General features: G+C 51.9%; 10 protein-coding genes across 10 annotated transcripts; 4 read left to right on the forward strand and 6 right to left on the reverse strand.

Moving 5' to 3' along the window:
* Nucleotides 1-471: 471 nt before the first annotated feature.
* On the reverse strand, nt 472-702 carry COCMIDRAFT_83713 (uncharacterized protein; the record flags this gene model as incomplete). Its single annotated transcript, XM_007685517.1, has 1 exon — nt 472-702. One exon carries the CDS (start codon nt 700-702, stop codon nt 472-474), a length of 231 nt encoding a protein of 76 aa, XP_007683707.1.
* Nucleotides 703-1694: 992 nt separating this feature from the next.
* Nucleotides 1695-7061, reverse strand: COCMIDRAFT_32876 (uncharacterized protein; the record flags this gene model as incomplete). The annotated part of the gene is made up of 7 exons (XM_007685466.1): nt 1695-2524; nt 2576-3169; nt 3203-3453; nt 5153-5156; nt 6058-6477; nt 6531-6712; nt 6778-7061. The coding sequence occupies 7 exons, from the start codon at nt 7059-7061 to the stop codon at nt 1695-1697; spliced, it is 2565 nt and encodes an 854-aa protein (XP_007683656.1).
* Nucleotides 7062-7292: 231 nt separating this feature from the next.
* On the forward strand, nt 7293-8139 carry COCMIDRAFT_83561 (uncharacterized protein; the record flags this gene model as incomplete). Its single annotated transcript, XM_007685518.1, has 3 exons — nt 7293-7594; nt 7769-7858; nt 7920-8139. The coding sequence occupies 3 exons, from the start codon at nt 7293-7295 to the stop codon at nt 8137-8139; spliced, it is 612 nt and encodes a 203-aa protein (XP_007683708.1).
* Nucleotides 8140-8841: 702 nt separating this feature from the next.
* COCMIDRAFT_83655 (uncharacterized protein) lies at nt 8842-10317 on the forward strand (the record flags this gene model as incomplete). The annotated part of the gene is made up of 1 exon (XM_007685519.1): nt 8842-10317. A coding segment is annotated over one exon (1476 nt), but the record flags the coding sequence as incomplete, so codon positions are not given.
* A 126-nt stretch (nt 10318-10443) lies between these two features.
* Nucleotides 10444-11147, reverse strand: COCMIDRAFT_32880 (uncharacterized protein; the record flags this gene model as incomplete). Its single annotated transcript, XM_007685467.1, has 2 exons — nt 10444-10851; nt 10926-11147. 2 exons carry the CDS (start codon nt 11145-11147, stop codon nt 10444-10446), a joined length of 630 nt encoding a protein of 209 aa, XP_007683657.1.
* Nucleotides 11148-11425: 278 nt separating this feature from the next.
* On the forward strand, nt 11426-13489 carry COCMIDRAFT_83639 (uncharacterized protein; the record flags this gene model as incomplete). Its single annotated transcript, XM_007685520.1, has 3 exons — nt 11426-11773; nt 11855-13259; nt 13341-13489. 3 exons carry the CDS (start codon nt 11426-11428, stop codon nt 13487-13489), a joined length of 1902 nt encoding a protein of 633 aa, XP_007683710.1.
* Nucleotides 13490-13685: 196 nt separating this feature from the next.
* COCMIDRAFT_83627 (uncharacterized protein) lies at nt 13686-15091 on the reverse strand (the record flags this gene model as incomplete). The annotated part of the gene is made up of 2 exons (XM_007685521.1): nt 13686-14750; nt 14807-15091. The coding sequence occupies 2 exons, from the start codon at nt 15089-15091 to the stop codon at nt 13686-13688; spliced, it is 1350 nt and encodes a 449-aa protein (XP_007683711.1).
* An 842-nt stretch (nt 15092-15933) lies between these two features.
* COCMIDRAFT_22641 (uncharacterized protein) lies at nt 15934-16799 on the reverse strand (the record flags this gene model as incomplete). Its single annotated transcript, XM_007685447.1, has 2 exons — nt 15934-16419; nt 16473-16799. 2 exons carry the CDS (start codon nt 16797-16799, stop codon nt 15934-15936), a joined length of 813 nt encoding a protein of 270 aa, XP_007683637.1.
* Nucleotides 16800-17888: 1089 nt separating this feature from the next.
* On the reverse strand, nt 17889-18803 carry COCMIDRAFT_83533 (uncharacterized protein; the record flags this gene model as incomplete). Its single annotated transcript, XM_007685522.1, has 1 exon — nt 17889-18803. One exon carries the CDS (start codon nt 18801-18803, stop codon nt 17889-17891), a length of 915 nt encoding a protein of 304 aa, XP_007683712.1.
* A 1414-nt stretch (nt 18804-20217) lies between these two features.
* On the forward strand, nt 20218-24291 carry COCMIDRAFT_1497 (uncharacterized protein; the record flags this gene model as incomplete). The annotated part of the gene is made up of 9 exons (XM_007685433.1): nt 20218-20247; nt 20302-20351; nt 20407-20538; nt 20593-20741; nt 20791-20820; nt 20867-20875; nt 20926-22647; nt 22698-23701; nt 23755-24291. 9 exons carry the CDS (start codon nt 20218-20220, stop codon nt 24289-24291), a joined length of 3663 nt encoding a protein of 1220 aa, XP_007683623.1.
* Nucleotides 24292-24438: the final 147 nt, after the last annotated feature.

The raw sequence follows: 24438 nt of genomic DNA on the forward strand, positions 1-24438 counted from the left end.
TATGAAGCTTGGCACTGCCGCACCCGCAGACCATGACTACATCGTACTTACTTTCTGTACCCATGGATTCCATGAGAATATCTACTAGTCTTGCGCTCTGGCTGCGCAATTCCATTAATCCCATAGTCTCTGAGTAGTGTATCGACGGTAACGATGCACTGTACTGGGACGCTCACCGCTCACCGCTCATAGCCTGTCTGGGCATTCTGAGTATTTTGTTGTGAGGTAAAGCCTACGTGTCGGTGTTGAACCCTGAATGGCTATACATCCTGGACCTCATCGCGTAAATGCTTCAAGTCGACTGAGCAAGATGCTTATTCAGACTAGAAGCAAATCTGAATTCATGCCATTCCATTGCTATGCGCGACTGTGTTGCATAGGAGAATGCGTAGTATCTTAGGCAGTAGCTAACCAGTAACCTGTTATGTCTGGAACCAGTGTGGTTCAGCAGCACGACATGCTCCCACGTTCTCAGCAGTGCACTGCTCCAAACTGATTCCGCGTAGCCTCCCACCAAGCCGAATCGACGTGCCCCGAGTTGCAAAAAGTAGTTACGGTGAATTTCCAGTTCAAAAGGCGGGATGCCGGATCACCTCCACAATATGGGTTCAGAGGTGTGCAAGCGCCAGAATGCTTCAGATTATCCGGTAGGCAGAAAGCCAATGTAGCAAGGGTAGTGGGTGGAATGTTTCTTACAAGCATTGTGAAGTGATTTGTGTATAGCGAATTGAGATAGGGAGTTTTGCAAGGACAGGTTGAAGGTATACTATCGGATACTTTTAGTAGTGGAAAATAAAGAAGCCTAGAGGCCTCTACTCATACATTTTCCTCTCATCAAAGGCTATATATATATTATGATACATCATTAATGTTTATAACTGTTTTTAAAGAGATCGGGTCATGCTGCGTTGTGCCTTACTCCGTGCCCTCCTTCGCGTCTTCCTTCGCACATTCCTTCGACCTGCATACCTACATAGGAGATACGCTCGCTCGCCCAGAGCCAGAATTATTGCGCAAGGTATGCCCATAAACTGGAGAGGACGTCAGAGGGAGTACAATTGTGGGTGATCCACCTGTTATGCGACGAATCGTGTCTTTGAGGCCAGCTGTACATGGGTATTTCGCGATCATTCGAGCGCTATGCCGATCAAGTAGTTGGGAGCAGGCATGACAGCGGCACGACCCCGTCCTGCATAGGATGCGGTCGAGTCAGAGCGGCAAGGGTAGGCGAGCAAACCCAGGCGAGGGCAGGCAACAGCGATGTTCCCCTAGGTACTATAAGTGCAGCATCGATGCGAGACCGTATTCTTGCGCATCCCCGCTCGCCAACACTCGACCTCTGCGTTGTATCACAGCAGCATCAGTGCTTTAGTCTAACTCCCCGTGCACTGGCCTAAAAGGCGCTAAGCTAACACTGGTAAAGGCGTTAAAGCAGTACATGCCTATCATTACGCTGTACTCACGATACTTTGAACTAGAGATCCATCGGATACCCCTTGGGCCAGTGAGGTCACAGTCACGTGCATTTGACTTCGCGAGGAAACTTGGCTATTCAAATATGGAGTTCATGCCTCATAACTTTATCTAAAGATGTTCATATACATATCCAACAGCTTCTCGATGCCGGTCACCCGCCTCGTCACGCTATACAATAACAATTTGCCAAACAGATCCAGGTACTATCCAAACAATACTCAATCATCCTGAGCATACTTTTGGGTGATGGCACGGATCTTTGGGCCAAAGAAGTACACAGGAATGCCCAGGCCAATCGAGGCTGCTACGATGCCTGCGCAGATATTGAATGCACCTTCATATCCTGCCTTATCCACAAAGCTGACTGTGCCAAAGGAGATTCCGAAGCCGATGAAACCTCTTAGAGAGCAGATGAGAACAAGGGCGGCATCGATGCGCTGAGGATAGGCATCCATGCAGTAGACGAAACTGGATACGACGACACCAACGAAGCCAAAGTACTCAAAGTTGAGCGTAACAGCGATACCTGCCCAGCTCCAATCCTTAGGGTTCTGCGCAGTCATTCCGAAGATGATTGTCGATATGAGTGTGGATATCAGTGGGAGGATGAGAGCAATGTAGCGATACTCAGGTTGACTGACGCCGCCATGCCTCTTGCTCAAAATCTTGACTACAAAGTCGCTCAAGTATCCACAGAAGAATGGAACCGCGACCGCAGTAGCGACTTGTCCGGCGAATACGTAGCCAAGCATATCAAAGTTCCAGAGATATGGGGGTTGTACCAGGACACCGGCAAATAGTGCTGACATGAGGACATAGATGCCGAGAGCCACAGAGTTGATCAAGGTCAGCCAAAGGATGTTGGGAAACCAGATGATCTGGATCATGTGCTTCCAGCAGGTGATTGCTTCGGACCATCGAGCATGGCCATTCCAGGGTAGCATGTCTCGAATAAAGCTACGCGGTGCGTAGTTGACGGTATCGAGTTTACGCTTTGTGTTTGTCGTTACCGGAACCAGAGTTCCGTCCTCTTCGATACCTTGACCAGCTGTGCAATGTTAGCATCTGAGCCAAAACTGAGAATCTAGCCATAACTTACTCAGTGCTTCCAGCGTGCGTTCATACTTTGTTTCGACCACAAAGAGGATACTGAGAACAGCAATAGCTCCACTCAGACAACCAAAGACGCCATACCACCACCTCCAGCCAAGATCGTTTGCGAGGTACGAGCTTGAGACAATAAGCGCTGCCGTGCCAAGCGTCTGGAGTGCGCAGAACCAAGCAATCACGTTTCCTCTTTCGTGCAAGTAGAAAATTTCTTGCACAATGATGGGACAGAGGGCTTCAGCTTGGCCCGCAGCGATGGACATGACGTCTCTCCCGGCGATATGCGAGGCCAAGCTGCTGCTGCATGCGCACCAAAGGCAGCCGAAAGACAAGACGATTGTCGACATGAGGTAGACTGGCCTTCGCCCGACAGCATGAGCAACAGGGATCGCGATCAGGTTTCCAACACCCATGAAGAATGCTGGCCAAGTCGCGAGATCGCTTGTTTTTGGGTCTCCGTGGTACGATGCTTTTACTATGGGCAGAATGGCACTGATTCCGCTTGCCATGAGGTTGGCGGACGCTGCGAAGAGGCCGACTATGACAAGGATGAGGTACTTTTGCCATGTCGGAAGGTTTAGAGGATCTGGGCTTGGTCAGACTGGCTTCGCCACTGAACATGCGCCTGGCTGTGGCTCACCATTGGGATCTCTGGTCGGAGTCGGGATGAGAACGATGCCGTCGTCATCGAAGAGCTTGATGGTACCCACGACGGGTTTCGCAGCCTTTTTGTGCGCATCGAGGATTTCAATGTGAGCGCTGGCCTCGGACTTGGGGTCGTGAGCAGCCATGGTGAGAGGGCGTTGATGAGAGTCAATTACATGGCGCCGTCCACAATTTGTATTGCGCGACTGCCGAGGGTGGGCATGGCTGTCGTGGCCAGGGCATTTTGTCAACGAGACAGACGGAGGACTGCTCTTTGACATCTCCCCCGAGCTGAGCCGCCCAGCCCAATAAGTACGCGTACGGATTGTGGAGGACGCGGGTTTAGGGTGTGGGGACTAGGCAGGGGGGGATGGTTTCGCGGGGAAGTGAAGCCCGAGCGGTAGGTTAGTAGCACAGTAGCACGTAGGAGCAAACTTCAGCCTCAGTCATGCTCGTCCCGTCAGCAAATCATCGTCCTCATCAGTGTCATCGTCATCATTCCAGTCAAGATCATCATAATAGCCATAGCCAACAGCAACACCGACAATAGCACCCACGGTCCAATGAGTGAGCCCGCCATCAAGACTTCGCAGCGCGTGTCACGGTCGTGCATCGAATGCGGGCGCCGCAAAATCAAATGCGACAAGAAGAGCCCCTGCCAGCCATGCATCCGCAGAAATGCTGCTCATGAGTGCAAGCGTCCGATTGCCCGGGTGAGGGGCCAGTTGACCGTCTACACTGCCGAAGACACTGGCAGCCCGGCAGACATTCAACTGCAAGACCTGCTCCGTGAACGCAATGCTCTCCAGGCGCAAATTGCCGAGCTCGAGACGGCCCTTGCTCTGTCCAAGCCATGTGGACACAGCCGCACCAGTGAATCCACAGATTACACACAGCCTGCAGCAACACTCGAGGACCTAGTTCCCGCCTTCGAGCAGTTCGATCTCGGGATCAAGGTGGGTGCAGCCGCCCGAGCCGGGGCCGAGAAAGCGATCCTCAATGGTCTCTACGAGCCCGCAGCTGATCCACTATTTCTGCTTCTTCCCAGTCGGGATGCTAGCCTTGGCATTGTCACGTTTTCCCTGCAAACACTTGGCTGGATACACTGCGCCGTCAACGCCAACGACTTCCTGGCCGAGCATCAAGACTTTTGGAAGAATGTAGAGCTCGGCACCGGTATCAAGCCCGAACAACGGCCATGGGTCGCGCTTTATTTTGCTGTCCTGACTGTCGGCATCCTCTATTCCAACCCAGAAGATGTACCCAGTGCAGCCCACCTGCCCCAGCTCGGCATGCCTCGTGCTGATCCTATTTCCGTTGCTGTTGATACTTCTCATCTCTGGTATGAGGCTGCGCTGAAAGAACTACAAAGACACGGCTTCAGCGGTACTCCGTCACTTTGCATCGTACAAGCCATGGTAGTCTTAAGCCTATGTCACTCCAACTTTGGCGAGCACCAAAGGGAATGGCTCATTTCTAGTTTTTCAACAAGCATGGCCAGGCTTCTCGACATGCACAAGCTCGGCAACGAAGCAAACTGCTCAAAGGACATTTGTCGAAGGCCAGAATGGTCTTCACCTGTGCAGCGCGAATTGGGTCGCCGTTTATGGTGGACCTGTGTCATTAGGGACTGGTAAGTGCTGCGTTATTGTGAAATACATATCATCGAGTACCGTGCCACTAACAACCATTGTACAGGCTTGGTAGCTGGGTTCGACCGCCATCCATATCACCCGCCAGCTTTTGCTGTCAGGCTTCTACTGCAAGCAACCATGGAGAATACGCTATGCCTAGCTTCTACACGATTGGTAGCCCTGGCTCTTCCGAATCTACCAATTTAGAGCCTCCTTCTCCTGCACACTACCACTCAATCTTGTCCCGTCTTTCCTACATAGTATACATCTACATCAAAGCAAATACTCACCAGACTCACTTGAAGTTTGTAAAGGCTATCGAGGAGATCACTGCCGTCCGGCGAGATCTACCCCTCCATCTATCACCAGGTTTCCCTGCCAACGAAGATGATATAATATGGGAATCTGAGTATCCTTGGATTTCATTCCAGCGATACCTCATTGCTTATGTTATTGACTTCCTCCTGTTGTCCATCACCCGGGTGCTCAACCCTCAAGAATCCAGAGATGACAGTACGAATTACAGGCAGCTTGCCCTTGAATCGGCCAATCGCATCTTGGATCACTATGCGAAGCCGGCTCCAAGAGTATACAGACTGCTGTGGACCGTATCAGCAGCCACGGTCGCCGCCTCTGTCTACATATCGCTGGATATGCTTGCCAACTCTCACGACTATCGTGGTGACTCCCGAAACCACATCATTGGCCTATTGCGACAGGCTTCTGTCGAGTTGAAGAAGCACGCAGCTGTCGCCGTCCACGCGGCCAAAGGTTCCGCTATGCTCGAAGGTCTTTTGCCCCTACTGGAGCAGCATGATTTTGATCGCCCTCGCACTTCATATTCTATGCAGGACCTGCTGCAGCAGCTTGCAGTAGCAGATCTAGGCATGCCGTCTAACCCACCGATGAACTCGGGTCCCGTAATTGACGGTTTGCCTCACGTTAGCAACGGCGACACCGTAGGTATCTTTGATGGAACTGGAAACACAATCGATGGAAGTTACGCAATCACAGAATGGGAGCATGTATTTTCACAGTTATAGCGTTTTATACAAATATCGCTGCTGTACTACATAAACCAAAACACCGCCAATAGCACGCTCTCAGTACGGCTTAACTCCAGCCAATTTTAGTAGTTTGTCCGTCAACTCGGGTTTCTCCAACGGCTCAGTTCTCTCCCAAGGATCGATCTTACCATCTACCATGGCTTTGCCTTGTGAATGGATGTTGATGTGCGGCCAGTGTGTTGTTGCTCCCCATTGCTCGAATATCTCCTTCTTCTTCTCCAAATCCTCCTTGGATGCCATAGCCACTGGTGTGTAACAGGCGTATATGACTGTGCGAATGTTGTCCGTTTCGGGGTACACAGCATAATGCATCTGCCGTGAATCCCAAAGGATCAAGTCACCAGGTTCAGCGCAGACCTTGACGAACTTGCAGCCGTGCTCCTCATACCACTTCACATCAGAGTCTTCAAAGGGATAGAAATCGTAATGAAGAGCTGCCAATGGGCCCTTGGTTCGGTCCGGTGGGTGCTGCTTGAAGAACTTGTCAAAGAGCCTAGCACTGCCTTCCATGACTACTAGACCTCCGTCTTTCGGTCCAGCCTCAGACACTAGGAGTTTCTGTTAGTTTGCTGTGGTGTTATCAGAAAAGATGACAACCTACGATTGATGATGCCTTGCACACAGGACAGGCCTTGTCGCTCAGGCGCCTGATCGACGTGTGGCCATGGCTTGGAGCCACCCATCTTCGAGGCGTTTGGTAGTGTGAGGTTGATGGTGTCATAAGATACAATAAGCTCGTTTGTATTCCAGAGTTTCTCGAAAGCAGCCAGAACGCCAGGTTCCCTATGGCGCACAACATTAGCAGCTATTGCTTACTTGGACATTTCGAGTGAATGCGTTGGACTTACTGCCTAGCCTCCCAGACATATTTCTCATGTGCAGCACAGTAGTTGAGGTACATGCCATTCTTGAAACTTTGGGGTAAGTTTTCCTTGGTCCATGTCTCTGGCTTGTTGATATCGAAGTCGTTGGGGAATGTGCCGAGCCAGTCGAGCATTTTGTTGCGGTACTTCAATGCTCGCTCCTTGGGGACTACGCCCTTGAGCACTACGTAGCCCTTCTCATAGAATTCATCTCTCCAGTCGCCATATGGCTGCTGGACGCTTTCTTCGTCGTTCAGGTATGGAGCCATGATCCCAGATCGAAATTATCAATGCAGTGTTTTCTGGAAGGAGTTTGATATTCAAAGTACTTCTACAAACAGAGCACTGCGCATACATATACAGTTCTATGCCTTCAGCAAATAGCATTTCTAGGCGCGTTCCCGCCCGTTCACGGCCGCTCCAGATGGGGCGCCTACAAGCCCCAGTGTCAAGAAAGTGGGCCGCTGAAGGCATCTCGGTCGAGTACGGGCGGGAATTTTATGTGTGTGGGACCCGCGCCCCCGGCTTCTCCAGCATCTCTCCAGCATCTCCACATACCGAGACAAGATGCATTTGCCACTTGGGCGATACATACCTCGGCAAAAGCTGTCGGTAAAATTATTGCGGCCGAGCTCGGTCAAGAATACGAAACAATAGACCCGCGAGCAGATATGTGTCTTGTCAAGACTGCGTTACTTTCCTGTTCTGGTGTGTCTGTACACCAAGCTGATATCAGCTCTCTACAGAACCAGTCACACCTCTCGCCTTTCAAGCCACCCATCTCGCCATCAAGCCACCCAAAGTAGGCGAGAATGGATACCAAAGTTTCAGCCTCCGCAAAAGAAACCTCTCCAAAGGGTTACCAGAGTCGTTGAGGCGCTCGCACACTCTCAGAAGAGATCATTGTAGAGCATGATGTAGCTGTCAAAGCCAGAGATGGACGTAAACTGTACTGTGAAATCTACCGGCCTTGCAGTAGTGACGGGAACCGTATTACCAAAGTACCCGTGATCGTGGCCTGGCGCCCTTTGGCGAAGAACATACGGGGATTGAAATCATGTCCAAGGTCAGTTAGAAAACTAACCTGGAATTCGATTCATGGCTGACAATCTATAGGCTACATAAAGTTTCGCTAATCCCAAACGTTGTCTCAGTGGTCTCGAACGTTTCGAAGGGCCTCCCCAAATCCATACTATACATATGCTGCCCCAACTTCTACGACATAACAGTTTACGTCTTAATTCACAAGCTCGACGCGCAGGACAAATCCATAATCGCTATCAATACTTCCCGGCCCGCAGCCCTCTACTCCTTGCGACATATCCAAATCAGAATATAGCAATATGATGATATATTATGACTCAACGGGCATCCTGCGAGCTTCGCACCACAATATCGACGCTGTGAAATGGATACATCTACAGTACCTCTTTCACACACACAACGAGGTGCAAAAGGCACTTCCAGGTAAGATTGGCAAGCTGGAAATCAGGCTGCGAACTGTATGCATAGATTTGGAGGCGGATGAGAGTATCGGTATTGGCAAACTTCATTATCAAATAGCACCAAGTTGCTTCATGTATTATTTTCTGTGCTCACTATTCACTCTCACACTCATTGGTGTGTAGCAGCATCTCATGTGGAGGCCCTGCGAGGTGAAGTTGCTGTTTCGAAACTTGTCACTTCCCTGCGGCATGGTCGTCGTGCTTACCCGTACCTTCCACGGATCGGTCTTGGAAGTAAACAAACACACCTCCTACCATGGGAAACCTGCTTCCCGTCTCTCATCCAGGAGAAACCTTTTTCAAATCACACATACACAAACAACACAACAGACAAAATGCAGCGCAGCGTCCCTGAGAGTGCAGCCGACCTAGACGACGTGGAACTAATCAAGCGTGAAGACAGTGAGTTGGAAGAAGGCGAGATTGATAGCTCCCCGCCTCCACTTTTCCGCATCAATGAGTTTGGCCGCCTAACTTTCGCCTCGAATGATAGTGCGCTGCACAGTAAGTACTTCCGTCCTGCCAACAGAAACTCCGCTAACGGCTCCCAGCTCAACTTCAACTTGCTTCTTACGAGTACGAAGCGCTTAAGCAGCGCTATCAAAGGCTTGCAACAAGACATGAGGAGCTGAGCAAGCTTTGCTCAGCATACAGAGATGTCATCTGCGGCTTCTCTACTAGTGAAGAACAAGCAGGGAGCATTGAGCAACTACGTGCTGAAGCTGGTCGCGAGGGCATGCGCGCCAAAGCCCTCGAAGCCGACGTGCTTAAGCCCATCATCCGAGAAGCCGGAGGACTGCAAGCGCTCGTGTCGCAGATGCAGTCTTTGCGGTCACTGATCGAGAAAGTCGGTAGTCTTCCGGAGCTTGAAGAGCTGGTCTCGGATGTGAACGTATTCCGCAGTGGCCTAAATGGGGTCAGGGGCCTCCAGGGTCTATACGGCCTCATCGCCGAAGTCAAGGATTTACGGGAGCAGAAGCTCGAGTTTCGAGAGACGAAAGCCAGGATCGATGGGCACAATGGACTCGCTGCAAAGGCGGCAAAGTATGACAAGCTTGTCCAGGCTTTCAGTGATATTCAGGCTACAGAGGAGCGCACGGCTCCAGCTGGTGCCGTAATAATTAACCCTGCACGGGCGACTCTCATTGCTTCTGTACCACTCGAGATGGACCCATATCGTGATCTGTATGAAGCCCCTCCTGTCGACAAGCCACATAACAAAACCGGTCCAAACAGTATCCCTTTGGGACCTGCACGCGTACACGGACGAACAGCCAGTCAGATTCATGAACAACCATCGTTGAAGCGAGAACCGCTAGAGAATATGGAGGAAATCATCAGCAAGCGCCCTCGAGTCGATCTTGAACGTTTCTCAACTCAGATACAAAGGTCCATGCCATCGTTTCATATGGAAAGGCCATCATATGATCGTCACAAACATCCAGCCGAACATGAAGTCCCACGTTCTCGATCAAAACCGGCGGTGAAGCAAGAAGACCACCATGTTCCTGAGGTACAAAGCCCTAGCGCCCACAACCGACAACCTGAAATTTCGCCTCTCTCAGCTGTCGCTGCTGAGAGCGTTTGTTTAACTAAATCTATGGTGGCTGGTCGCTACCCAATTGCACTTTGGACAGGTGACACTGACCCTTTTGCTCCGGAACGACCTGGGAACATGAAAAGGAGTAGCGAGATTCCTGTGGAGCTTGGAGAGTTTCTGATCAAAGAGCTTTCCAAGCACATCACTGGTGCGGTCGGTCAGCTCTTCGACACGATGCCGCCGAACAAGGACACATGCATACTCCGATACGTTCTGGATGGTCATAGGCCCTCAGGCCAACCGCAGGCGCGCAAGGCTTGTCCTTTGTGCTCATCGACATGGGTTAAGCATCACCGTCCATGCGCTCTGCTCCTCGGGATCGATGGTGTTCGCACCGTGGTGTTCATGCCACTTCCTGGCAGACCTGGTGAGCACACACACTGGACCGAGAAGAACCACTGGGTAAAGGTCACTGAATAGGCAGTGGATCTGGTTCAGGATGATCGGTATGGCATGGCATGAGATATATGGTATAGCCTGTTAGCAAGTCAGAGACTATGAGCACATCGTCGCGCAGGCTGTTACCCACTTGACAAGCAGCCGAGGTTATGAGTATAACTCGGCATCATCCGGTCTTCTCATTCCATGCGCCTCACCGTGCTCGGGGAATTGTGGTCTTTTCAAGGCTGTGCCTTCCTTCAAGTAGAGAATTAATCTAAACGCTGCGTTGCCATTCAGGTAGTACCGATGTAGCCTCTTGCTTCTTATAAAGCCTAACCTTTCATACAACTTTAGACTTGCGGTGTTTGTGACTTCTGTCTCCAAGACTATCTCGTCGGCGTCGCGTGCAGTCATGGCGTCGACCGCCAACCGAACGAGCTTGGTAGCTATGCCGCGGCCTCGATATTCCTCCTTTGTTGCGAGCATTGCGACATAACCCCGGTAGGTCCCTGAGCGGTGCGGTTCGAGCTTGCATGTGATTACGCCGATTAGGGTGTTGGCGGGGGAGAGCGCCTATGAAGGAAGTTGTTAGCGAAAGTTATGGAAGCAACAGATCAAAAGGCCCAGGTTTAGAAGAGCATGCATACCATGTAACAAAGGTCACCCCATTGGTACAGGAAATAGCGGTATACATAGATACTATAGGGCTCGGAGAGGTCCTTGGAGATTAGTTGGCGGATGGCGGGGAGATATTGCTCTTCCTTGGCGGGCTCGTATTGTATATACTGGAGGTCCGAGTCCTTTAGGTCCTTTGGATCGCCAGTCTTTGGCGCATCGGCCGCAGACACACTGTCGTCATTTTCTATCATTTCGCGCGCGTGGAAGTCAGTTGTTGAAGCCGGCGGCAAGTGGAGTAGTAGTTGGACAAGGCTGCGGAGAGACCCCCGGCTTGGCAAAAAACAGGCGCAAACGAGTAGCGTGCCTTCCGAAGGACCCTTGTGTCGATCGTTCCGTCACATGCCGGCGGATTCGGACATTTGTGAACGGAGCAAAATAGGTCCTTCGTGTAGGGAGAAGCAGCTGTGCTGGTTTCTTTTCTCACCAAAACTTTTTCACCTTGGATACTCTTTTTAATTAGTATACGCAGATGTCTTTTCTGAGACGTCGCTTTGGCGGCGGCGCCAACGGCGGCGAAGCAGAGGACTCGACGCCTGAGTTCTCTCCCGAACCCTCTCCAGGAGCAGATGGTAAACGGCCAGCGAATCTACGGGTGATCACCGCGGAGCAACTGGAGACATTGAAACAGAAGGGAAAACACAAGAAGAGGAATAACGTATGGGGTTTCGTTCTCGGTGGCTTATTCGGACTGCTGGCTGCGGGGTTCTTTGCGAGCAATAATGATATGATTGACCTGACGAGTCTGGGAGAAGTGAACCTGGAGAGTATCTTGGAGGCACTACCAGAGAACTTTGTGAAGAGTGCGCAACAGTTTCAGGTATGCGCACTCTTTCTGTGTATAGAAGAGGTCTCGAGGATAATAGAGAGGGATGGAGGCTGACTTTCACCCCTCCACTAGAAAACCGAACGAGACGCCGTAAATTACGATTCCTTTGCCGTCGGGCTACACGCGAAGAAGCAGGGCATAACGGCCAAGCACCCTGTTATCATGATCCCCGGCGTCATCTCCACGGGACTGGAATCCTGGGGCACAGAGGAAAGCTCAAGGCAGTACTTTCGCAAGAGACTGTGGGGTTCATGGACAATGATGCGCGCATTGGTTATGGACAAGGCCCAATGGAAGCGCCATATCATGCTCGACAAAGACACTGGTCTCGATCCCCCAGGCGTCAAACTACGGGCGGCACAAGGATTCGACGCAGCAGACTTCTTCATAACCGGATACTGGATATGGAACAAGATTCTCGAGAACCTTGCTACAGTTGGATACGATCCCGGAAACGCCTTCACAGCGGCCTACGACTGGCGCATGTCCTACATGAACTACGAGATCCGCGACCAATACTTCACTCGTCTCAAGTCGCACATCGAAGTCGGCGTGCGCGTCTCAAACCAAAAAGTCGTTCTCCTCTCTCACTCCATGGGCTCCCAAGTGCTCTACTACTTCCTCCACTGGGTCGAAGCCGAAGGCTACGGCAACGGCGGCGCAGACTGGGTCGACAAGCACATTGACTCATGGATCAACATCTCAGGCTGCATGCTAGGCGCCGTCAAAGACGTACCCGCCGTGCTCTCGGGCGAAATGAAAGACACCGCCCAACTCAACGCCTTCGCTGTCTACGGCCTCGACCGCTTCCTCTCGCGCTACGAGCGCGCAGAGCTCTTCCGCGCAATGCCCGGTCTCTCCGCCATGCTGCCCCTCGGCGGCAACGCCGTCTGGGGCGACGAGACCGGCGCTCCCGATGATCCTCCCGGCCAAAACGAAACCCACGGCCGTTTCCTACGCTTCCGCAATTCCAACTCGACCCTCACCAAGAAAAATATCACAGTAGATGACACACTGCCGTTCCTCTTCCGCAACACCGAACCCTGGTTCAAGAAAATGGTACTATCCTCGTACTCCCACGGCGTCGCGCATACAACCAAGCAGGTAGAAGATAACCAGCTCCTCCCCGCAAAATGGATTAACCCCCTCGAAACGCGTCTCCCGCTCGCCCCGAACCTCAAAATCTACTGCTTCTACGGTGTAGGCAAGGAGACGGAGCGCGCATACTATTACCGCAGCGATGACGATCCGGTCAGCGAGCTAAATGTCACACTGGATACCATGTATACCCAAGGCAATGTGGATCACGGAGTCGTCTTGGGTGAGGGCGATGGCACGGTGAATCTACTCAGTAGTGGGTACATGTGCACCAAGGGCTGGAAAATCAAAAGGTATAATCCTGCCGGGGTCAAAGTGACGACGTTTGAAATGAAGCATGAGCCTGATGGGTTTAGTCCAAGGGGTGGACCGAATACTGGTATGTTTTCCTCTCGCTTATCTTCACCCATCTTGTTTTTCTTTTCTTTTTGTGATCTTCTGGCTAATGCGCGAGGTGTAGCCGATCACGTCGATATCCTGGGGCGCATGTCGTTGAATGATTTGATTCTGCAGGTTGCGGGGGGACGCGGGGAGTTGATTGAGGAGACGATTCATTCGAATATTCGCGAGTATGCGGAAAAAGTTAAGATATATGAGGAGGAAGAGTGAGTGAGTATTTTAAGTGCGTGAAGCTGGGAGACGTATGTATGATGTGGTGTATATGGGAATAATGGGATAGAGCTGGATGGACGGGGTGGGCTGACTTCAGTGACTTGAGAGCATGATACCATAGACCAATAAAGTGCGTTTTTTTCCTTTGCATTATGTTTTATATATGCCATCCCATCTTTATGGGTCTATCATCTTACTTCTTCTCCTCTAGACTCAGGCCCTCGATAGCCTTCTCACCACCCTCTGTCCCCACATCTACAGTCGCCTTGTCTTCACCTTCAACATGACCATCTGGCTTGGCCTCAACATTCCTCTTCGGGTGGAATGTACCCTTGTTCTTAACCTTCTTCTCCTTCTTGACTACAGGTGGTGGGGGATAAGCCTTTTGCTCAATTTCTTTCCACTCAGGGTTGGCCTGGAACTCCTTTTGTACGGGCTCAAGCAGGGTGATGAGGGCTTCTGTGACAGCAGGCTTGAGGTCCTGGGGAGTGAGGATATCGTTTCGGTAGTCCTCTTGCATCTTCGTAATGTCAGTGTAAATGAGGGGCTCGCCCTCGCGACGCTTGACGACAAACTTGGGTTCACCGTGGATGAGATGGCCAGCGGGGAGGAGGACGTATTCGACGAAGCTGAGGACACCGTTTTCTTCGACCACCTTTGGTGCGGCATGCGCTTTCTTGAGCTTGCGCTTGACTACATCCGCATCGTCAAGAACATCAATCTTGGAGTCTGGGTCGGAAGCGCTCATCTTTCCACCTTGCAGACCTGGGACCATAGGGTTCATCAAGTGGGCGCGCTCCTTGTAGCCAATCTTGGGTAGCACGTCCTTTGCGAGTGCAAAGATCTTACGTTGGTCTACACCGCCAAACTGTACGTCTACGTCGAGGTACTCCTCATCGAGAGCTTGCATGAGAGGGTAGAGAAGTCCACTGAGTGGCGCATTCTCCGTCTGCTTAACGACTTCGGCACCAGCCTTTTTCGCGGTAGCCTCGCTGGTTATACTCGCCAACCTAAGAAGATCCATTGTGTAGTCCGCGTTCAATTCGTAGCTTGAGCCAAGCACAAACTCTAGTTTTTCGATTGGTACTTTGACCGCCTTCAGAAGTGCGGTAATGGTGTAGCGGTAGTATTGGGCACGGAACTTGACGAGCTCAATAGGCGCTTTCAGGTTGTCGAGGAAACCGTGGATGTCGGCAAGGAGAATCTTAACATGGCAGCCTGCTGCGAGGAATTGTGCAAGCTTGAGGATAGGAACGAACTACATGGAGCCTGTCAGTATCGCACGCGACTGAATTCAAATCGCAAAAGACGCACATATCCGCAATGAGGCCGTCCTGTTGTCGCAGTACCCCAGTAGACCTTCAGATGGCCCTGCTTCTTCAATGCTTCATCCATAATCTCCGGGTTCAGCACTTCAGCCAAGTTGACCTTGATGAGCGACATCTTCTCCTCAGCCGACAAGTTTGCGCCGGGGCCATCGTATGCGGCATCTTTGGCCTTTCGTAACCTTTCCTTTGCGTCTTTGAGTTGTGATTGCGCCTCTTCAATTCGCTTTTCGATTGCGGTAATCTCGTCTTGGATGGCGGCGGGGTCGGCCATCGTGTCGGCTATGGCGGGGTATAAAGAAGCACGATTGGTGTATTTTAGGAAATTGAACGAAAGGGAAGATGGAGAACTCAGATACAAGAAACTTGAAATAGTCAGAACACCGATTTATGGTTGTTCGAGCTCAGCTGGGGCGAATGTGGTGACTGCAAGCTTGAAGCGCGAGCTGAATGAGTCGTGGTGGGGCTGAAGGCCAGTCACCGAAATAACATTTACAGGGTCCAATGCTGGCTGTGCCACACTCGATGTGGCTGGCTGTGTCCGCGATTCGGTAAGGCTAGCTTCTCTGCAGCAATCTTAGGCGTACCATAGATCCATACATAGGAATTTGAAAATGGGTTATTCAGAGAGATGGCTAAGAATGCAAGTCTTAGGCTTGGCTCTTCCAATGTCACTACTACTGAGCTTGTGATGCCGCAGGGATGTCAAAATAATTCAGCCAATGAGTCATCTTCCATCGAAAGTTCGCTGAGAAATTTGCTTTCCATCGAGAAGCAATGGAGTATTCAGTTATAGCCAGCGAGAGTATGCTTCTGAAAAGAGTTAGTTCACAAGCCCATCTAGTACTGTTCAAAACGCGCAAGAATCGAGTTAGCAAGGCAACGCGCTTGCTAAACAAGTGTTTTCTGATAAAATATCTAACGAGTGTATAAACAAGAAGCCAAATCAGTCTAACACAAAAGCCCAAAGAAAAAGAAGAATCAGTAACCAAAAAGCCCAAAATCATCCGTCATGATCGTAAAAACGCCATCGCTATGAATACTCAAATCGTGAATGCCATGTCCCTATACCGCTAAACCATCTCCACCCCAATTGCTTGTCTGGGTACGCTATATTTACTGAGGCTTGCACTTGGCAAGGCAGTTGTCCATGTCCTGAGCTAGGTTAGGAGGAATCTGCTTGCGGAACTCCTCAATGTTGGAGGCATCAATGGAGCTAGGGAATCCCAGCGTAGCCTTGAGCACACCCGAGTTGAGAGCAAAGAAGTTCTGCGCAACCTGGCTGGTACCAGGGTCCTCGGAGTTGAGGGTAGCGACGAAAGTGGCGTTTTCGCAGTTGTTGTTGAACTGGAAGTGGATGGAGCCCTGGGGGAAAACGGTACCCTCGAACTTGTTAAGGTAGCTGGCGACTTCGGGGTTCTCGCCGGCCTTGACGAGGCCGTTCTCGAGGACGTAGCCGAATTCGAGGTTCTTGCCTTCGACGAGGGTGAGGAATTCGGTAGCGCGGGGGTGGACGTGAGGAGTGTTGATTCCACAGGGGGCGAGGAAGCCGACAGTGGTGCTAATGCCGAGGCCGGTGAGGATGGGGAAGCTCTCAATGTTCTAGGTGGGGTGTTAGTATGAACTGCTTACTGCTAACATGTCACTGGACTTACTGCTGCAACAGCGACACCACCCTTGGCGCCAGCTGGAGGAGGCGTGTTCCTGTCGAAGGTAAAGACGACCAACTTCCTTAAAGCATCTCCGGTAAAGAGAGTTTGCCCTTGAGTGAGGAGCCTCTGGAAACGCTTGATAGCTGTGGGGGCAGTGAAGAGGTCATCAAAAAGAGCATCCTGGTTGGTGGCAGTAGGAGCCGGAGGTGCAACCGTAGTAGTAGTAGTAGTAGCGGTAGCGCTGATGGTAGGGAAGCCCTGAGCTTGAGGAAGGGCTTGAACAGCTCCAAGAGTGAGCGCAGCGATGATGACTTTGGTGAAGGTAGACATGATTACTGATTAAGAAGCGAAGGCTTGGACAGCAAAGGAAAATGAGATAAGGAAAATAGGAAAGAAAAGGAGATTGTAGTATGAGTTATTGATTGTGAGTAAGGAGATGATTCTCCAAAACGTGTTCTATCGCAATATACTTATACCTCGATGCTCGAGTTCATCTTTCCAGCTTGATGACCATGTCTCAGACGGCAACTGGTGGTTCCGACAATAGCGTGATGGCTGTACAGTGCTTGTAGACCGCCAACTCACGGCGTGGTTTATTCGGGTATACATGTACTCTGCTTATAGATTCTACAATCCAGAAATATCTATTGGTCAGAATTGCAGGAAACATCAGCCTTTGCTCTAGGTCGTCAGCCTCGAAGCGGGGGCGCTTGGCGAAGTACGCCTTGTTCGGGCGGTGCCACTTGTACGCAAACGGAACAAAAAGATCATGAGAATAAACAATTATTACGCAATGCCTGTGTATATAGATGACGCTGAAACGACTAAAAGATGACGTGGGAATAGTGCGTCCAGGGTGTTCTGGTGATGCCTGCTCTACTGACGAAATGGAGATGTTGTTCTATTCAGAAAGAATGGGGCTCAAGGGTCTTGGGGGGGCTCCTGGTGTGGCGCAGAGAAACGGAACTTTGACGAGCCGTACTATTTGAGAGACTTTGTCGACAGAGGACCATGTTGGCTTGTTTTGTGGGGTTAAAATGAGTGGTGGTAAGCCTCCACAACTGGGCGTTGTTGCTGTCTAGCCCGCCCGCTTAGCGACGTGAGTTCCAAAAATAGCTCTGGAGATAGCAGGCGCCAGCAAATCTTACAAATATACAACAGTGACGATTGCCGCGCAAGACAACAGCCATGCTAGTCACGAGAAGTAACACAAGACATCCTGCTTGGTAGTCAACGCTGAGCAATGCAAAGATAAAAAAAACAGATTCATTTGGAGACCCGATAGTAACGCTACACAAAAGACAACGCCGCACAAACTCCTCGCTGATGTACGCCGTGGCTGTAGAGCAAAGACAGACTAATTACGTGACAAGATGCCGGCCCGATTTTCATTTCGCGTAAGTGAACCCATGATTCTTTTTACTCAAAGATACTATACTCGATATCGATGTTGTCGTGAGCTGTCCAGAAGGGAAGCTCGTCCAGGGTGAAGCCATCGTCGCTGGGAATGGACGGTGGGCCCTTTGAGTGCAGCAATATTCCTTCTTCTGGTTCCTCGACTTCGAGAATATTGTTGGTGTTGGGGACCCCCCGATCCACAAAGATCAACGACTCTCTTCTTGGCCCGCGTACACGTCGACGAAGGCGGCGTGCGCTTGGGTCCATGTCGTCCAGGGGGTCGTTGTCGGAGTAGTCGCTATCGCCTTCAACGCTCTGGCTGTAGCTGCGTTTTTTGAAGATGCCGGCGCTCCACCGCTTTTTCTTCTGTCGGTATTTGAGCACCCGCTTCTCGTCGTCTGACGAGTCTTCCTCGAGCTGCAATTCGTTCATTCTCGCGAAGATCTCGGCTTTGACTCCGTTCCTTTCGCTCTTTGCGTCTTCGCAATGGTCCGGTTGGAGTACCTCTACATCACAGTCGTAGCCAGGGTCGTCATCCAGCTCCTCGAGGATGAATTGGGCCTTTTCCACGCGGCGCAGGGGTGGCTGCTCTTCCGGCTCGCTCTCCTGGTCCGAATCATTCTCGTCGTTGGAGTCGCACTCAAACTCGGAATCTTCGCAGGTGGTGGCAGCGAAGGCTCGGTCAGATTCGGAGGATGGGCGTGAGCATGGCTCGCATGACTGGGGGCGAGTGAAGCTGAATTGGTGGTTGAAGCCAGTGGGCTCGATGTACTCGAGGGGCGGTGTCTGGACGCAGCTGGCCATGCGCTTGTACTGTGGAGAGGGCTGGCGTGGTGGGGGTGGGAAGCGACTGTGGGCTTCAGGGCTGGGCGTCATAGGCGGCGACTGGAGGTGCCCGTTGAGAGTGGTGACTGGCGGCTGGTGATGTTGGGCCATGGTGTGGAGAGATATGGGGTTTGGGTGTGGATGGGAAAGATTGCGTCAGGCTGCTTGCAGCCAATTGCGAGGGCGTACGTATCAGTGGCACTGTGGACAAGTTGATGCGAATTGCTCAGGGGATCAGAGTCCGACGGGCGTGTCTAATCTTTGAAATACGAAAGAGAAGTTGCGCCGACTGTAGCATTCTGGAGGTGGCCCGAGAGTGTTTTACTGGGATATCTGAGCGGCGAGCTCGAGCGCAGAGGTGGAGAGGTTTTGGCAAGTCGAACCCTGCAACGCCTTGGCTTATCGTGCAGGAAGTCGAATGGGAGGTGCTACTAGAGGCAGCAGTGCAGCAGACGTCGCTCGCAGAGAACCGGTCAGTTGTGGCGCGCAATGCGGACAGTGTGAGTGAGGGATGGTACGGGGGATGTGCACGAAGAAGAAGAAGAAGAAGGAGAAGAAGAGGACGAGGACGGAGCAAAGTCGTCGAGGTTGGAATTCCCGGCAGCGCTTGAGTGAAAGTGCGTGGTCGGGTCGCCAATTATCAGCAGCGTTTCAGCAGTGAGCTGGCCGGCCACGGAGCGGGTCTGCATTGCTGCCCTTTCCATGTGCAGCATCGCCTTGGTTGGATGGCTCGGGCGCTGGCACGCAATGTGGTCGCGAACGATTAGTCGCAGCAGCAACTCGGGCACTCTCCCTTGCGTCAGGCAGGATGGATGCCCAATGAGGTCAGCGAGCAAGATTATCCTGCACTGGGCGGCTAGGTGCTGGCACTGGCTGGCACTGGCACTACCACTACCACTCCACTACCACGGCCAGCTGGCACAATCGTCGCATTGCTGACTTTGGCGGGGCTTGCTTGCACTTGCGCTACTACACAACCGCCCGCCCGGCCCAGGGCTGCCGGCCAAGGGAGATTTGCGACAATGCGGCCCGTCAAAGTGAGGCTCTGCTCACGGACGCTCCTGTGCGACGTGTGCGGCTTTGTGCTGTACAAATGGGGGGAGGCATTGTATTGTCGTCGAGGTTCCAGAAATTGAAACACGCTTCTCGACCGGTGGCCGATGCACATACCATACTAGTCGCACGTACTAACTACTACGCATACGCACACGCATACCATACCATACCATGCCATCCATACCATGCCCAGGGGAGACGTCTCAATGCCGCTCACGTGACCGTTGGTGGGGAATGTACGCTAGCACCGCATCTGGCTAAGCGCACTTTTGAGGACAATCCGAATGTTGCGTGGCATATCGAACATTGGCCTGAGCAGCTCAGGCGGAGGCAGCCACAACCACTGATAATACCAAACACCGTGTTTCTTTCTCTTGTCCATATACCCCGGCTCACGTGCGCCCGCCCTCTCTTGCATTGACTCCTACGCGGCACACAGTGAAGCGGCGGCTTCGTCCTCAATTCCGCCATGTCGTCGTCTCCTTCCATGTTGACCAAGGTAGACAGCTCTGCGCTTTTCATATGCGAACACGCCAGCTAACCCCCGCATCAGTTCGAGTCAAAGTCCTCGCGTGCAAAGGGCATTGCCTTCCACCCAAAAAGGTACCTGCGCCCGCGACCATCTGGGCCACTTGTTCTCTGCTGACCGCCCCAAAAGGCCATGGATCCTCGTATCGCTGCACTCGTCGACTATCCAGCTATGGGACTACCGCATGGGAACCCTCATCGATCGCTTCGAAGAACACGACGGGCCGGTCCGCGGCGTTGACTTCCACAAGACGCAGCCATTGTGAGCATCTAGCACCACCTGGCCATTTCCATAGCCATATACTGAGACGCGCAGGTTTGTCTCGGGCGGTGATGATTACAAGATCAAGGTCTGGTCGTACCAGACGCGGCGTTGTCTCTTCACATTGAACGGCCATTTGGACTATGTCCGAACCGTCTTCTTCCACCACGAGCTGCCATGGATATTGAGTAGCTCCGACGACCGTAAGCGCATGTCACCGTCAGCCGACATACTCGCTAACACACACACCAGAGACCATCCGTATATGGAATTGGCAAAATCGTAAGTGTCTCCAATCCCTTCTGCAAATCACTGCTGACATATCCAGGTTCACTGAGTAAGTTCATCTCGAGTCCCCGCAATCGTCCAATCTAACCCCCGCCCAAGTCTGCACTATGACCGGCCACAACCACTACACCATGTGTGCGCAGTTTCATCCTAAGGAAGATTTGATTGTTTCCGCCTCGCTCGACCAGTCGGTTCGTGTCTGGGACATTTCAGGATTGAGAAAGAAGCATTCAGCACCGCAGGCCATGTCTTTTGAGGACCAGATGGCACGCGCCAACCAGAACCAGGCAGATATGTTCGGAAACACAGATGCCGTTGTCAAATTCGTCCTCGAAGGCCACGACCGAGGTGTCAACTGGGTCGCATTCCACCCTACATTGCCATTGATTGTTTCCGCGGGTGACGACCGCCTCGTCAAGTTGTGGAGGATGTCAGAAACAAAGGCGTGGGAGGTGGACACTTGTCGGGGACATTTCCAGAACGCATCTGCGTGTTTGTTCCACCCCCACCAGGACTTGATACTCTCGGTTGGTGAAGACAAGACAATCCGTGTATGGGATCTCAACAGGCGAACATCGGTCCAGTCTTTCAAGAGGGAGAACGACCGCTTCTGGGTCATCGCAGCACATCCTGAGATCAACCTGTTTGCTGCTGGCCACGACAATGGAGTAATGGTATTCAAGCTGGAGCGCGAGCGACCCGCATCCGCCGTGTACCAGAACAACCTCTTCTACATCACCAAGGAGAAGCATGTGCGCTCGTATGATTTCCAAAAGAACCTCGAATCGCCGTCAATGCTGTCTCTCAAGAAGCTTGGAAGTGCCTGGGTACCTCCACGGACACTCTCCTACAACCCTGCTGAACGCTCAATCCTGGTTACATCTCCAGCGGATAGCGGAACATACGAGCTCATCAGCCTTCCACGCGACGCTTCAGGAGCAGTGGAACCTACCGACACCAAGCGCGGCTCTGGAAACTCTGCCGTATTCGTGGCTAGGAACCGATTTGCGGTCTTCAACCAGTCCAACCAGCAGATTGACATTAAGGACCTCAGCAACTCCACCACCAAGACCATCAAGCCTCCTCATGGAACAACTGACATCTACTTTGGTGGAACCGGCAATCTGCTCTTGATTACACCTACCTCTGTTGTTCTTTATGACATCCAGGCCAAGAAGAACCTTGCTGAGCTGTCCGTTAACGGCGTAAAGTATGTTGTCTGGTCATCGGATGGACTGCACGTGGCCCTCCTGAGTAAGCACAATGTCACAATTGCGACAAAGAACTTGGAGCAGGTTAGCACTCTGCATGAGACAATTCGCATCAAGAGCGCAGTCTTTGACGATACTGGAGTCTTGCTTTACTCTACCCTGAATCACATCAAGTACAGTTTGATGAATGGCGACAACGGAATTGTCCGTACTCTCGAACAAACCGTATATCTCGTCAGGGTCAAGGGCCGCAACGTATACTGCCTAGACCGAGCCGCGAAACCCAAGATCCTCCAGATTGACCCTACTGAGTATCGATTCAAGCTTGCCCTTGTAAAGCGAAACTATGACGAGATGCTCAACATTATCAAGACTTCGAGCCTGGTTGGACAGAGTATCATCTCCTACCTCCAAAAGAAGGGATACCCTGAGATTGCTCTTCAGTTTGTTCAGGATCCCCAGACACGATTCGAGCTTGCCATTGAGTGCGGCAACCTTGAAGTTGCGGTAGAGATGGCAAAGCAACTTGATCGCCCCAAGCTCTGGCAACGATTGAGCAACGAAGCATTGGCACACGGTAACCATCAGACCGTAGAAATGACATATCAGAGTAAGTACTTCTAGCACTTAATACGAACCTTGCTAAGCAGTGAACAACAGAACTACGGAACTTTGATAAGCTGTCGTTCCTCTACCTTACAACAGGTGACCAGGACAAGCTGAAGCGCATGGCCAAGATTGCAGAGCATCGCGGAGACATGACCGCTCGATTCCAGAACGCACTCTACTTGGGTGACGTGCAGAATCGGATAGAAATGTTCCAGGAGCTCGACCTATACCCACTCGCATATGCTACTGCCAAAGCTCAAGGCCTCGAGGAACAAGCACAGTCAATCTTGGAAGCTGCAGGTGTCTCAGAAGACCAGATCAAGTTGCCTTCAATAGGCAGCCCTCTTGCGCCCGTGAAGCCCATCGTCCCGACTTACCAGGCAAACTGGCCGACACGCGCGGCTTCTTCGACTGTCTTCGAGAAGGCTCTTCAAGGCGAGGTTGAAGGCATTGGATCCGAGGAGCCTGCAGCCAACGGCTATGGTGATGAAGACCTGCTCGGCGAAGCAGAGCCCACTGGTGCTGCAGCCGACCTTGGTGGTGACGAAGAAGATGATATCGGCGGATGGGACATGGGCGATGATGCCGAGGTTGAAGCTGAGGACGATTTCGTCGAGGTTGAGGGTGCTGAGGCCGGTGCTGGAAGCAGCGAAGCCGACCTCTGGGCACGGAACTCACCTTTGGCAGCGGATCACGTCGCGGCAGGCTCCTTTGACACTGCCATGCAGCTACTCAACCGCCAAGTTGGTGCAGTCAACTTTGCCCCTCTCGAGGAGCGGTTCCAAGAGATCTATCAAGCGACACGGACGTTTTTGCCCGCTACGCCCAACATGCCATCACTGGTCAACTACGTGCGAAGGACAGTGGACGAGACCGACTCGCGGAAAATCTTGCCGATTATTCCACGGGATTTGGAATCTATACTGTCTAATGACCTGACTGCTGGTAAGCAAGCCCTGGTCAAGAACAAGCTGGAAGATGGTATTGCGACATTCAGGAAGCTACTGCAGCTCATCATGGTCAACGTTGTCTCGTCTCAGGCCGAGCTCTCTGACGTAAGTTTCCTCAAATGTCGTACACTAAACCTGCAACTAACAGACTATTCTAGGCAAGGAAGGCGATCAACACTGCCACCCAATACATTCTCGCCATGACCATTGAACTGGAGCGCCGCAAACTGCTCAACGGTGCTACTGACATCTCTGGTCTCTCTGATGCAGACAAGAAGCGTGTGCTCGAGCTATCAGCCTACTTTACCATCCCCGAGGTCGAAGGCCCACACAAGTCCATCCCACTTTCCGCAGCCATGAACTTTGCGCACAAGAACAAGCAGCTGAACACCGCACTCAACTTTGCAAATGCCCTGCTTGACCGCACCGGCAACGCCAAGATGAAGGAATCGGCCAAGCGTGTCAAGACGATTGCCGAAAGGAATCCCAGCGACGCAATTGAGATTGATTTTGATCAGTTTGCCGACTTTGACATTTGCGCAGCTAGTCTAACGCCTATTTACGCTGGTCAGCCGTCGGTCACGAGTCCGTACAGCGGAGCCAAGTACCACGCTAGGTACAAGGGTACCGTGTGCAAGATTGACGGCATCAGTCAGATTGGAGCGCCGGCTAGTGGACTACGACTTGTTGGTTGAGGAAAGTGCAAATGTGGTGGTGGAGGTTTTGATGGGGGTTGGTTGGTTGGTTGGTTGGTTGGTTGGTTGACAAACTTGTATGCTTATAGCGGTTTTTCCATGACAACTTTTGTTGCCAAAGGGGGGAGGAACAAAAGATATGGGGGG

This window comes from Bipolaris oryzae (genome assembly GCF_000523455.1).
Source record: "Bipolaris oryzae ATCC 44560 unplaced genomic scaffold scaffold_10, whole genome shotgun sequence".
Taxonomy (NCBI): domain Eukaryota; kingdom Fungi; phylum Ascomycota; class Dothideomycetes; order Pleosporales; family Pleosporaceae; genus Bipolaris; species Bipolaris oryzae.